This window comes from Takifugu rubripes, chromosome 5 (genome assembly GCF_901000725.2).
Source record: "Takifugu rubripes chromosome 5, fTakRub1.2, whole genome shotgun sequence".
NCBI classification, from domain to species: Eukaryota; Metazoa; Chordata; class Actinopteri; order Tetraodontiformes; family Tetraodontidae; genus Takifugu; species Takifugu rubripes.
In genome coordinates this window covers 14,064,929-14,079,558 of record NC_042289.1, presented here as the reverse complement: position 1 = coordinate 14,079,558, position 14,630 = coordinate 14,064,929, and the positions used below count along the sequence as shown (strand labels likewise).

Here is a 14,630-nt window from a genome sequence, read left to right as displayed (position 1 = left end):
GAAAGATGCAAACAGGCAGAACTGGAACGCCGCTCCTGCGGAACGACCACCCGGTGGCCGCCGCCGCCGCCCAGAGCATCGCAAAACAAGCAAACAAGCAAACAGGAAATGGCGCCGGCTAACCGAAATGTTGCTTCTTCATGTGCAGAACTTTGACTTGTCATCATCGGAGGTGTTTTTATGCGTGTGTGTCTGCGATTATGTGATGGCGTTTTGGGGTTTTGCGTTTTTTTCATGCCCCGCCCAACCCTGCGGCATCTCTGATCTGGGATTGGTTAATTTCTCGTCCTAGCTGATTGGTTGTCTGTCTTGCATTGACGTTTCAAGTTTTGTGTGTTTAGTTGTGTGTTTTTGTCATTGGTGTTTTCGTTTCTCTGCTGGCGGTCAGACGGTTGGTCAGCGTTGGTTGTCATAGCGACACAGTGTTTATAAGCCCAGTGTGCCGCCGATGGTGGACGCCAGGACCACGCCCAGGATGACGCAGCAGATGATGATCATGATTTTCTTCTGCAGGAGGACAAAGACAAAGAAGCCATCAGAGACCCGCTAGCTCAGTTAGCACCTGCGCTAAGGTTAGCAGCATGCTGTTGCCATGGCGAATGCAGAGACGTCGTCATCAAAGTCCCAGAATTCCACGGTGGCTAGAGCGGTGCATTGTGGGAGACGTGGTCCGGCTCACCTTGCGGGCCTGACTCTGGTACTTGACGGCCTTCTTGGTGTCGGACACGGCGCGCTCCACGTAGTCCACGGAGTGCTCCACGTTGTACTCGATTCTGTCAATCATCTCTCCCTGGGAACACAGAACAGGCCCCGGGTCAGGGTCAGGGTTAGGGCGGCGCACCACGCCGCGCCGCAGGCGGGCAGAAGCCCCCGCCCCTCACCTGGCTCTCCACCAGCATGGCCATGTCCACGAACATGTCGTGCGGCTCGCGGATGCTGTTTTCCAACTTGATGATCTCGGTGTGTCGGGTCTCGATCTCGTTCAGAGCCTGTTTGGTCATCTGAGAGTCCATCTTGATCTGCAGAGAGTCTCCAGTCAGTCTCCATAGCAACACAAACACAGGCACCTTCCTGAGCATTCAAAGGAAAACGCCGATTACAAAGAGATCAAAGAGAAGAAGAACGTGTTCCCTGGCTGCCCCTTAAATCTAGAACCCTCCTCCTGACCTACCAGGTCCTCAGAGGCCTAGCTCCATCCTACCTGGAGGAGCTAGTGACACCTGACCAGCCCAATAGACCGCTCCGCTCTCAGAATGCTGGTCTACTTGTGGTTCCCAGAGTCTCTAGGAGTAGAATGGGGGGCCGAGCATTTAGCTACCAGGCCCCCCTGCTATGGAACCAGCTCCCTGTCCAGGCCCCCCCTGCTATGGAACCAGCTCCCTGTCCAGGTACGGGAGGCTGACTCCATCGCTACTTTAAGATCAGACTTAAAACCTTCCTCCCCTCCCCTCCCCTCCCCTCCTCTCCTCTCCTCTCCTCTCCTCTCCTCTCCTCTCCTCTCCTCTCCTCTCCTCTCCTTCCCTCCTCTCCTCTCATGTCCTCTCCTCTCCTCCTTGATTGAGTTAGCCTGCTCTAGCTAACTTACCTGTGCTAACTGTAGCACTAGCTGTAATCCAAGCCAAGCATGACTCTGGTCATGTGACCTGCGTCTCATTGGAGCTTTTAGCATGAAGGAACTGAACATGAGGTGGTTCCTTCAGAATAAAAGCTCTCAAACCTTCACCCGTTCTGTGTCGGGTGTCATGTGACAACGGCCGTGTTCACTGGATGTATCAGTGCACCTGGCGGCGGCTCGGGTCGACGCTCGCCACCGTGAGTCTGATCAGGCGCAGCGCTTACATCATCAGTGAAAATGGCCAGTTTGCCGCTCTCCAGCATGTCCTCCAGCTCCTCGTTGGTGGTGGTTCTCCCAGCTGCAGACACAAGACAGGAACACATGAAGCTCGGCGCCACGCGCGTGCACGGCCCGGCGGGACGCGGCGCCGACTCACTGATCTCCAGCTGCCTCTGGATGCGGTCCTTGCAGCGGTCGCGGGTACTTGGACTGCGTGGTGTTGTACTCGGTCATCACCTCCACAAACTTACGCGACAGCGTCGAGTGCTGAAGCGACACACACGTGTTCAGTCGGGACACGTCCGCATCCTCAGCTCAGGTCATGTGACCTGTCTCACCTGAGTCTTTCGGATCCTGAGGTCTGCTGATGATCTGTTGAGACCTTCCTCTTGTTCAATACTCTGCTCGATCGCTGCACACACACACACACACACACACACACACACACAGTTACAGTTGAACTACAGTTAGCTGTGTCGCTACCTTGGCTAACAGCATATGTTGCTAAAACTCCCTTTGCATGATCCTTGTTTTTTTTTTGTTGCACACAGACTGATACTAAGACAGCTTTGATGCTAGCTCACAACATTAGCCTCATTACTGTCAAAGCTAATGCTAACCGTGAGCAGCAGCAGGACATCAGAAAATGAGAGGAAATATGAGCGAGGGGCCGCTCCGATAGAGGTAATAAAAGAGTTTAAAGAGATTTAAAGTGAATAAAACCAGACAAGCTGATGTAAAGTGATCTAAAGGCTTCTGCCCCACAGGAAGTGATGTCGTAGTAGGTTATTAAACGTTTCCTGTTTGTCTGCAGAGCTGCTAAACGCTCATGAAGCACCGACCTTTTAATTTTGAGCGAACTTTATTGGCTGTCTTCTTGATGTCGGCGGTGAGGTCCTCCAGCTCCTGTTTGGTCTCTGCAGAAGAAGAAGAAGAAGAAGAAGAAGAAGAAGAAGAAGAAACACCAAGAAGGCTTCAGCTCAACACGGTCCTCACAACTCCAGGTCTTCGTGTGTGTGACTGTAACAGGAAGTGCTCGTCTTCAGGGTCTGCTGTGTTACCGAGCCTCCTGGTGATGATCAACGTTATTGTTTAGGGTCACGACGTGGTCCGGCTACATCAGTGCACGTGGAGCCGTAGCCGGACTAGAACGGGTCCAGAGTGGTGGAACGGGGCCGGACCAGCACCCCCAGACAGATGGGTTGGGAGAACACGTGCACGGCGAGCTAGCCTGTGTGATGTGCACACGCGCTACGTTTCCCCACAACCGTTGAGAACCGAGCGAGCCTGCTAATGGGTTAGCTGTGGTGCTAGCTCGCCGGGGGGGTGTGGCTCCGCCCATAGTTAGACGACTGTAAGCTTTGTAGACAGAAAGTCTGGTTGCGTAACTTATTGAGCGTATGGTCTGATTTAGGTTTCCATGGAAACGCACTGTGTGGATTTTCCCTCCTCTCACCTGAGCGCGGCTGCAGGCAGGTGATGCACAGTTCCTGTATGTGTCACAATAAAAGCTTTAATATCCCTCATGATTTTTTTAGCTCGGACGGCGTCCTCGGAGGATTTTAACCTTCAACCCGATGACCAACGGCAGGAGGAGCAGGAGCATGCGGGACAAATGAAGGGATGGATGAGAGAAAAAGAGGAGAAATTAAAACGAAAAGGAGAAAAATCATCATGCAGAAATCAAACATGGTGCCTGAATGTCACATTTAGTTGCTTTTAACTTTAATCGCATCAACTTTCTAGAATCAAACTGCCTCTGAATCTGCATTTAGTGACACAAATGGAACCATGTGACTTTCCATCTGTGGGAGCCACTGACATTTAGCAGCACTGTAGCATTGCTAACGCTGAGTCATGCTGAGTCGGGCGCTCACTCAGGCGCTAACGGCTGCTAACACAGACGCCATTATTAACCAAAGCCAACTTCCTCCGACTTCATCAATACTTTATAAACATTCTGAGTTGTGGTAGCTGTTAGCATCTTATCGTCACAGTCAGACACGTACGCGAAGCTAAAACGTAAAGAAAATAAAAGAATGTTTCTGATGGAACTGAGGTGCGTGCGCTAGGAGCCAAGTGGGAGGAGCTTACTTTCATCAGGGTTGGGTGCAGCCAGGATGGCGCTGTGCTGCTTCTTCACCTTCTCCACGTCCTCGGACAGCTTTTCTATACATCCTCTGATTTCTTCAACCTCCACACACACACAGACACACACACGAGATTCTAGATCATCGTAGTTGCATTAGCATGCTAAAATTAGCTGTATGTTCGGCCTCTGAGGTCACGTCAGGACGTGCTATCAAAGCTAAGTTAGCAGCTCTGTAGAGCAGCGTGTCCACATGGCTGCTAAAGACGTCGCTGCGGGACACAACGGCGCTCAGCTGTCCAAAAATATCCCATAAAATATTTCAGTTATTAGCAAAGTTCTGCTTAAAAAGTTTAAACACGCCCACCTTACATTTCTGACCAATCAGATCACTTCATTGGGTGTACTCACACCTCAGAAATGTTAGCCTGGGGGTTACCTGGCGGGTCTCACCTGTTCGAAAAACTCGTCCATGAAGTGGTCGCGATCAACCTGCACCACCTCCTCGTCATCGTCGCTGTCCTTAGCCTGCAGACACAGGAAGTCCGTCACACATGTGACACAGACGATGCCGCGGGGAGCTGAAGGTCCAAACAGGACCTGAGCAGCACAACAACCTGAACTGGGAGGTATCACCGCGCCGTAGCGCTGTGGTGCCGTAGCGCTGTGGTGCCGTAGCGCTGTGGTGCCGTAGCGCTGTGGTGCCGTAGCGCTGTAGTGCCGTAGCGCTGTGATACCGTAGCGCTGTGATACCGTAGCGCTGTGATGCCGTAGCGCTGTGATCCTGTAGCGCTGTGGTGCCGTAGCGCTGTGATGCCGTAGCGCTGTGATCCTGTAGCGCTGTGATGCCGTAGCGCTGTGGTGCCGTAGCGCTGTGGTGCCGTAGCGCTGTGGTGCCGTAGCGCTGTGGTGCCGTAGCGCTGTGATACCGTAGCGCTGTGGTGCCATAGCGCTGTGGTGCCGTAGCGCTGTGGTGCCGTAGCGCTGTGATACCGTAGCGCTGTGATACCGTAGCGCTGTGATCCTGTAGCGCTGTGGTGCCGTAGCGCTGTGGTGCCGTAGCGCTGTGGTGCCGTAGCGCTGTGGTGCCGTAGCGCTGTGATGCCGTAGCGCTGTGATGCCGTAGCGCTGTGGTGCCGTAGCGCTGTGATACCGTAGCGCTGTGATACCGTAGCGCTGTGATCCTGTAGCGCTGTGGTGCCGTAGCGCTGTGATACCGTAGCGCTGTGATGCCGTAGCGCTGTGATCCTGTAGCGCTGTGGTGCCGTAGCGCTGTGATACTGTAGCGCTGTGGTGCCGTAGCGCTGTGATACCGTAGCGCTGTGATACCGTAGCGCTGTGATCCTGTAGCGCTGTGGTGCCGTAGCGCTGTGGTGCCGTAGCGCTGTGGTGCCGTAGCGCTGTGGTGCTGTGATGTTCGCTAACCTTCCTCCAGGTTCTAATTTCTTCATCATATAATAGAATCAAATTTGATTCCTGCTGCTGAATGAAGCTACAAAGTCGACTGCTGAGATTGTGGATCAAGTCTCAGATGAGTAACTTCACGACTCAGAAGAGAAAGAAGGTCAGCAGGTCAGAGGGGGCGGAGCTCTAAGCCATCGCTGCTGACATCACACATGTGAACACGCGTGTTGATGAGCAAATTAGCGTGATTAGTGTGGATGAGTGAAGAGCAGCCTGTGGCACGAGAGGAGGAAGAGGAGCAGATGAAGAGCAGAGAGGGGGATGGTAGGTGATGAAGATAGAGGGAGACAGTGAATTGGGGGAGGGGAGAGCAGCTGCTGCACACAGGAATGCTCTTCATCACACAGCTGAAACTGCCACCATCATCACCATCATCATCATCACCATCATCATCATCACCACCACCACCATCACCACCACCACCACCACCACCATCACCACCACCATCATCATCACCATCACCATCATCATCACCACCACCATCATCATCATCACCACCACCACCATCACCACCACCACCACCACCACCATCACCACCACCATCATCATCACCATCACCATCATCATCACCACCACCATCATCATCATCACCATCATCACCCATCACCATCATCATCACCACCACCCTCATCATCATCACCATCATCACCATCACCATCATCATCACCATCATCATCACCACCACCCTCATCATCATCATCACCATCATCATCACCACCATCATCATCATCACCACCATCATCACCATCATCATCATCACCACCATCATCATCATCACCACCACCACCATCACCACCACCACCACCACCACCATCACCACCACCATCATCATCACCATCACCATCATCATCACCACCACCATCATCATCATCACCATCATCACCATCACCATCATCATCACCACCACCCTCATCATCATCACCATCATCACCATCACCATCATCATCACCACCATCATCACCATCACCATCATCATCACCATCATCATCACCACCACCCTCATCATCACCACCACCATCATCATCACCACCATCATCATCATCACCATCATCATCATCATCACCATCACCACCACCATCACTATCATCTTCATCACCACCATCATCATCTTCATCACCACCACCACCACCACCATCATCATCATCACCACCATCATCATAATCACCATCATCATCACCACCATCATCATCATCATCATCACCACCATCATCATAATCACCATCATCATCACCATCATCATCACCACCATCATCATAATCACCATCATCATCACCACCATCATCATCATCACCACCATCATCATAATCACCATCATCATCATCATCATAATCACCATCATCATCACCACCATCATCATCACCACCATCATCATAATCACCATCATCACCACCATCATCATAATCACCACCATAATCACCATCATAATCACCATCATCATCATCATCATCATCATCATCATCACCACCATCATCATAATCACCATCATAATCACCATCATCATCACCATCATCATCACATGTTTGCCTCCATATATCCAGCATCCAATATCAGCGATTTAGATTTTAGCCATACCGTATTTTCACGACCATAAGTCACACTGTATTAAAAGGCGCAGTCTCAGTAATGGGTGCTATTTCTGTATTTAAAACATACATAAGGCGCACCGTATTATTAGGCGCATGCTGAAACATACAGTAAAAAATGACAACGGAAGTAAAACAGTGAGTTTCGACACATTTATTGAACAAAATATTCATTCTTCCGCCACAAAACCATCAAAGTTTTCATCTTCTGTATCTGAATTAAACAGCTGCACTATTTCAATGTCCAACATCCCGAATTCCTCTTCTTAATCATCTGAATCGGACTCACCGACCGGTTCCGGTTCAGCATTGATTTTGTTAAAACTCTTCCAATACATGAAGACGGTATCATAGCCCAGGCGTCTACAATCCACCCGCATATGGTGGCATAACCTGCCCGCCGCTGCCTCATAGTCTTTGTGAAGGAGTGTTCGCGTGCCCCGTTGTGCGTATCGCCACCGTGCCGGTCCCTTTTTCTCCACTTTGTGGGTCAAAGGGATGTTAAAAGTCAGAGGGATCTCATCCATGTTGGTGATGTGGCTGGGCGCGGTTATCTTGTCGCGGCAGTAGGTGCGGAAGATGGCCGCCCTCTCCTGGTTAGGGTTAGGGTTAGGGAAGATGGCCGCCCTCTCCTGGTTAGGGTTAGGGAAGATGGCCGCCCTCTCCTGGTTAGGGTTAGGGTTAGGGAAGATGGCCGCCCTCTCCTGGTTAGGGTTAGGGAAGATGGCCATCCTCTCCTGGTTAGGGTTAGGGTTGGGGTTAGGATATATTCGATGGCCTGCAGTTTAAAGTAAGCCTCATTCATACGCGTCTCGCTTGACCGGCGCCATTTTAGGGGATCCTTACGCGTAGGTGTGCCGCTAATTGATGGGCGGAACGTTTACCGTAGTGCACCCACCAAAGGCGCACAGCAGATTTTGGAACTCAGTCCACACACAAGGCGCTCCATATTATAAGGCGCACCGTCGATTTTTGAGAAAATCTCAGTGTTTAGGTGCGCCTTATAGTCGTGAAAATACGGTAATTTTATGTTGGTCCTTCCCTCACTCCTTACTCCCTCCTTCCCTAACTATGTCACTCCTTTCTTCACTCCCCTCCCTCTCCTGGTTAGGGTTAGGGAAGATGGCCGCCCTCTCCTGGTTAGGGTTAGGGAAGGTGGCCGCCCTCTCCTGGTTAGGGTTAGGGAAGATGGCCGCCCTCTCCTGGTTAGGGTTAGGGTTAGGGAAGGTGGCCGCCCTCTCCTGGTTAGGGTTAGGGAAGATGGCCACCCTCTCCTGGTTAGGGTTAGGGAAGATGGCCGCCCTCTCCTGGTTAGGGTTAGGGAAGGTGGCCGCCCTCTCCTGGTTAGGGTTAGGGAAGATGGCCACCCTCTCCTGGTTAGGGTTAGGGTTAGGGAAGATGGCCGCCCTCTCCTGGTTAGGGTTAGGGAAGATGGCCGCCCTCTCCTGGTTAGGGTTAGGGTTAGGGAAGATGGCCGCCCTCTCCTGGTTAGGGTTAGGGAAGATGGCCATCCTCTCCTGGTTAGGGTTAGGGTTGGGGTTAGGATATATTCGATGGCCTGCAGTTTAAAGTAAGCCTCATTCATACGCGTCTCGCTTGACCGGCGCCATTTTAGGGGATCCTTACGCGTAGGTGTGCCGCTAATTGATGGGCGGAGCGTTTACCGTAGTGCACCCACCAAAGGCGCACAGCAAATTTTGGAACTCAGTCCACACACAAGGCGCTCCATATTATAAGGCGCACCGTCGATTTTTGAGAAAATCTCAGTGTTTAGGTGCGCCTTATAGTCGTGAAAATACGGTAATTTTATGTTGGTCCTTCCCTCACTCCTTACTCCCTCCTTCCCTAACTATGTCACTCCTTTCTTCACTCCCTCCCTCCCTCCCTCCCTCCCCCCTCACTCACTCACTCACTCACACCTTCCTTCCCTCCTTTCCTCCCTCCCTCATGACCCTGGGTTAGGGTTCTAACCCAGGGTCATGAGGGCAGCTGAAGCCCCTTTTCTGCTTCCATGACCCCCGATTGAACGTTCTGCAGCTTCTCTTGATCAGCATCTCTGGACACACCTGAAAATGTCTGTCCACCACCATCTCCATCCAGCCTGACAGAACCTGAGAGGTCCTGCAGAGAAGAACCCCAGTAGAAGTCAACAGAAACAGAATGAACAGACCAAAGAGAGAAGATGAACGACTGAATCAGGGCTGCTTTCCTGAAATGCTCAGCTGGCCTGGATCCACTTCCTGCTCCCCAGAGATCCCAGCATGCTCCTCATTGTACCATCTTGGCTGCAGGAGATGCGACACACATCTGATGTGTCTCACATGTGACAGATTCTATTTTTAGATGATGCACTTCATCGTCTCAAGCCTTCCTTTTCTTTTCCTCCTTAAAGATGGCGAGTCCGAGTCCTGATCCAGAATTAGCTCCAGTCGACAAGTCTGGACCCAGTGGATCCCGAATCCACCCCATCAGGCCCCTCGAGGCCAAGTGTGACGGCTCCGTCGTTTTCTCCTCTGCTGGTTGTCTCCTACCACTCACCTGCTCAGGTAGGGAGAACAGTCTCTCTGACCCCGTTGCTCTGCTTATCTGCAGCTGAGACTTGTGGGTATTGTAGTCTTTAAAACTAATGATGCCAGCATCTAACAACCACAGCTTCCATTATACCCTTAATTTAAAAACTGGATTTTTCCAGTTTTCTCAAACTCAGCATGGACCTGACATCATCAAGACTTCCTGAGTGTGAGCCCACATGCTTCCTGTCAAAGCATGACATCAGCATGACATCAGCATGACATCAGCATCATCTTCCAATCACAGATCATCTGTGTGTGTGTGTTGGTTTTCATGCTGCTGTGAGTACCAGGCCTGAAACTGTGGGATCTTAGTGGATTTAAGAAATGTAATGTTGAATCATTGGAGATGATTTCACTCTAAATATTCCCTAAGGTTTTCTTTTGGGGCCGCAGGATGGCGAAGAGTCCAGACATTCTCACCACACAAACGTGTATTCTGACTGCACGGCTGAAGCAACGGTCTCACACCTGACACCCTGGAAACCATCAGACGACACCCAGAAACACCAACGAGCCTTCAGCAAAGCAGAAAGGAAAACTGGCTGTCATGAAGCTGCAGAGACAGGAAGTGAAAGTGACCTCCAGAGCGCCTGCAGCAACCAGGCTACGTCCTTGACTTGGCTGAAAGAGGGCCAGTGGCACACACACACACACACACACACACACACACACACACACACACGCACACACACACGCACACACACACACGCACACACACACACACACACACACAATCACAGCACAGATATGCACACAGATAGCATTAGCATTAAACGTGTAGCTTCTGTGGCTCAGAATGTTTCTGGTTTCACTTGTTTCTTCAGCAGGTCCAGTTGACTCTGGTTCCGGACGCTAATATTTACAACATTATTTGTGTTTTTAGTGTGTAAAGCAGAGGTGGAACCGGACCGTGCACTGAGGATCAAAGCTAGTTGTTGGGTGGTTGGTTTCACTAGCTGAAGGCTAAACTGGGTCACGCTGACGACCTCTTGCTCTCTACCATAGCTGATGCAGTCATCACCATCCGGCCTACGGACCACAGGTGAGCCACAGGTGAGCCACAGGTGAGCCACAGGTGGGCCACAGGTGAACCACAGGTGAACCACAGGTGAACCACAGGCGAGCCCATTGAGCCACAGGTGAACCACAGGTGAACCACAGGCGAGCCACAGGCGAGCCACAGGTGAACCACAGGCGAGCCACAGGCGAGCCACAGGCGAGCCCATTGAGCCACAGGTGAACCACAGGCGAGCCACAGGCGAGCCACAGGTGAACCACAGGCGAGCCACAGGTGAACCACAGGTGAACCACAGGCGAGCCACAGGCGAGCCCATTGAGCCACAGGTGAACCACAGGTAAACACGAATTGGATCGAGGTTTAGGATCCATAGACCTTCTTTCTGGTGGTAGAAGGTAGCATCTAAAACATGTTTCTGTTTATTTGCGCTCCTGCTTTAGGATCACTGCTAACTGCTACTAGCTGTTACAGGATCTGATTAAAGCTAACTAACAGATGCTAACTCAATGACCAACCCAAATGGCTGCCATCTTTTTCTGGATGTCCTGAGGATGTCAGGAAGTGTTCTGCAGGTTGGTGGAACGTTCATATGAATGTATCCAGCTGCTGGTATCAAGGTGCCCTTGAGCAAATCAGTTCTGAGTGAACTGTGACAGAGGAAGCGTTGCAGCTGCAGGCGTGTGTGTGTGAGTGTGTGTGTGTGAGTGTGTGAGTGTGAGTGTGTGAGTGTGTGAGTGTGAGTGTGTGTGTGTGAGTGTGAGAGTGTGTGTGTGTGTGAGTGTGTGTGTGTGAGAGAGAGGTCTGAGGGTAAATAAAGGGAAACAAACACACACCTGGTCCCTCCAGGAGGCCAAAACCAACCAGCAGTCACGCAACATTGTCCCCTCATGCTTCACACACAAACATGCACCTCTTTCAGTCACATGATCACCTCTTTCAGTCACATGATCACCTCTTTCAGTCCTAAATAGGAAGTATTAGGTGAGTGTTCAACAATTGTTCCTTATAGCATGTGGCATGAGCTAATGCTAATGCTAACGAACCAGTCTAGGATGAGTCATGCTGTATCATGATATTATTAAGGACCAGCACCAGGACCAGCACCAGGACCAACACCAGCACCAGCACCAGTACCAGCACCAGGACCAGCACCAGGACCAACACCAACACCAGCACCAGCACCAGCACCAGGACCAGCACCAGGACCAACACCAACACCAACACCAGCACCAGCACCAGCACAGGTCTTCAGAGTTCTCTATACCACCAGAAACTGTCAGCCATCTTGGTCAAAGGCGGCGACGGCGGCAGAGAGCATGACGAAGCGTTTCCAGGTGAACTTCCTGCCGTCAGGAAACTTTCTCATCGTCTCTGATTCCTGCTTCAGTCCAGTGTTCAGGTTAACGAGCCGTCCCTGAACTCACCACGCGGCGCTCGCCTCCGTGTCAGACTTCTTTCCAGTCAGCGTGTCATCATCCTGCGGGAGCTTCGCCGGGAGCTGTTAGCGGCCTTGGCGCCGCAGCGAGGAGGGGGAGGAGCCAGCCGTGATGTCACTGAGCTGTAGACTATTACATAAAGCTCAAAGGCCACCTTCAGTGATCCAGCAGGTTCCTCTAAAGGTTCTAAACCCTCAACCAGGAGCATCAACGGGCCTCAGAACATTGGTGTTCCTCTGGACCAGCAGCTGATGCAAACACATCAATCACTCCTCCGTGCACGCCAGCGCACGCCAGCGCACGCTCCTCTTTATGGACAGAAGGCAGAGTGGGCGGAGCCATGTCTCCAACCACCTCTAACAGACTGCAGATGAAAGAGAAGTCTTTCATGTTTGTCGCTCCTCACTGATCCCTTCCTCCAATCATTTCTGTGTCATCACTGATGTCACTTCCTGTTCTCATTTAATCACTTTCAGCTCAACGTGGAAATCAGCTGATTCATAAATCATCTAATCGTTAATTCACCTCTGATCTTAGATGATGTCACGTGGAGGGAAAAGAACCGAACGAAAGACTCAACATAGCCTCTCTCTCTCTCACACACACTCTCACACACACTCTCTCACACACTCTCTCTCTCACACACACACTCTCTCTCTCACACACACTCTCTCTCTCTCTCACACACACTCTCTCTCTCTCTCTCTCACACACACTCTCTCACACACACCTTGTCTCTCTCTCTCACACACACTCTCTCTCTCTGACACACTCTCTCACACACACACCTTCTCTCTCTCTCACACACACTCTCTCTCTCTGACACACACTCTCTCACACACACACTCTTTCTCTCTCACACACCCTCTCTCTCACACACACACTCTCTCTTTCTCACATAGTCTCTCTCTCTCACACACACACAGTCTCTCTCTCTCACACACACTCTCTCACACACACACTCTTTCTCTCTGACACACACTCTCTCTCTCACACACACCCTCTCTCTCACACACACACCCTCTCTCTCACACACACACTCTCTCTCTCACACACACACACAGTCTCTCTCTCTCTCACACACACACACACACACGCACACACACACACACCTGTCCTAATTATTGATCATCTGTTTTTACATCAGAGCCAAACTGCCCCCCCCCCCAGAAGGCCGCTCCGCCTCACCTGCCGCCCGTTTCATTCATTCCGCGTATCAATATCACAAGCCGAAATACGCGCGCGCGCGCGCGCACATAGACCTGATCGGGACTGATGCCCCCACGCTCACAGACTCGTTCAGGGAGGAGGCGCGTGGCTGCAGGATGCGGCCTATAGGAGGAGAAGAAAATCACTGCATTTGGTCCGCGGCCCTCCTCCTCCTCCTCTTCCCCTCCTCCATCAGGTCATCCTTCCACGCATGCATGGACACGCACGGCCACATTAGCATGGACGGGAGTGGGGTTTTTATTTCAGCCGTGCCCGATTCCCATCGCAGCGTCGCATGCGTTCTTTAAAAAACGCTTGCGGGGCCTCTGCGTCTAAAGCCGCCGCACAAGCTGCAGCACAAAATGAAGGTCCGGGCGGTGAGCATGACCTCCAGCCGGTGCCCCCCTCCTCACACACTCAGACAATCATCAGCACCTCCGCTTCGCTGTTCGAGCCCCCACCAACCCGCTGCAGCGCCCACCGCACCGCACCGCACCGCACCGCATCGCACCGCACCAATTGAGGGCAGGCGGCGAGGCCGTGAAGCTGCGGCGACGGTTGGAAACGGGGGTGGCGGTGTTGGGGGGTGGGGGGTGGATGAAATAATAAAAAAATTCTTACGCTTCGCAGTTCCGCCGTGCGGTCCTTCATGGTGTCGCCGCGCCGAGCCGCCTGCTAATACACGGAGAATCGGTCCTGGTCCTGGTCCTCGGGGAGGGGGGGTTGAGGGTTTTCCAGCGCCGTGTCGGTTCGAGCCTCTCCGGTCAGATCCCCTTCTTGGTGCTGCTCCTCTTCAATCCTCCGGAACAGTGGAGACTGAGATGGAGGGAGGAACCGCGCGGTGCGACGCGACTCCGCCTTCAGATGCCTCCTTTTTAAAAGAAGGGGGGATTTTGGCGTCTTAACCTGGTCTCCCGGATCGCCTTTGGATTTACGTGATACCTCTCCGCTGCTCCTGCTCCGGATGAACCCCCCCGTCGCTCCGCAGCTTTTCCTCCTCCTCGATGCGGTCGCAGTGTGGCCCCGCAGCGCGCAAAGAGCAGCAGCGGCAGAAGCGGCGACGCGGCAGCTGAACAGAGAGAGGGAGGGAGGGGGGAGGGGGGGGAGGGAGGGGGAGAGAGGGAGGGAGAGGAGAGGAGGGGGAGAGAGGGGGGGGGCGGGGGGGAGGGGAGAGAGGGAGAGAGAGAGGGAGAGGGAGAGGAGAGGAGGGGGAGAAATAGAGAGAGGGAGGGAGGGAGAGAGAGGGAGGGAGAGAGAGAGGGAGGGAGGGAGGGAGAGAGAGAGAGAGAGGGAGAGGAGAGGAGGGGGAGAAATAGAGAGAGGGAGAAAGGGAGAGAGGGGGAGAGAGGAGGGGGAGAAATAGAGGGAGGGAGGGAGGCGTGTGGTACTGATGCTGCAGAAAAGGAGGGGGTCGATGCGGAGGG

General features: G+C 52.5%; 1 protein-coding gene across 1 annotated transcript; it reads right to left on the bottom strand.

Annotated features, from left to right (window-relative positions):
- On the bottom strand, positions 1-14,293 carry LOC115249956 (syntaxin-1B-like). Its single transcript, XM_029836676.1, is given in 11 exon segments — positions 1-507; positions 680-790; positions 882-1,019; positions 1,840-1,913; positions 1,992-2,034; positions 2,036-2,101; positions 2,173-2,246; positions 2,677-2,751; positions 3,929-4,028; positions 4,377-4,451; positions 13,828-14,293. Coding segments are annotated over 11 exon segments (867 nt in total). The 5' UTR covers positions 13,858-14,293; the 3' UTR covers positions 1-426.
- Between the last annotated feature and the right edge of the window lie 337 nt (positions 14,294-14,630).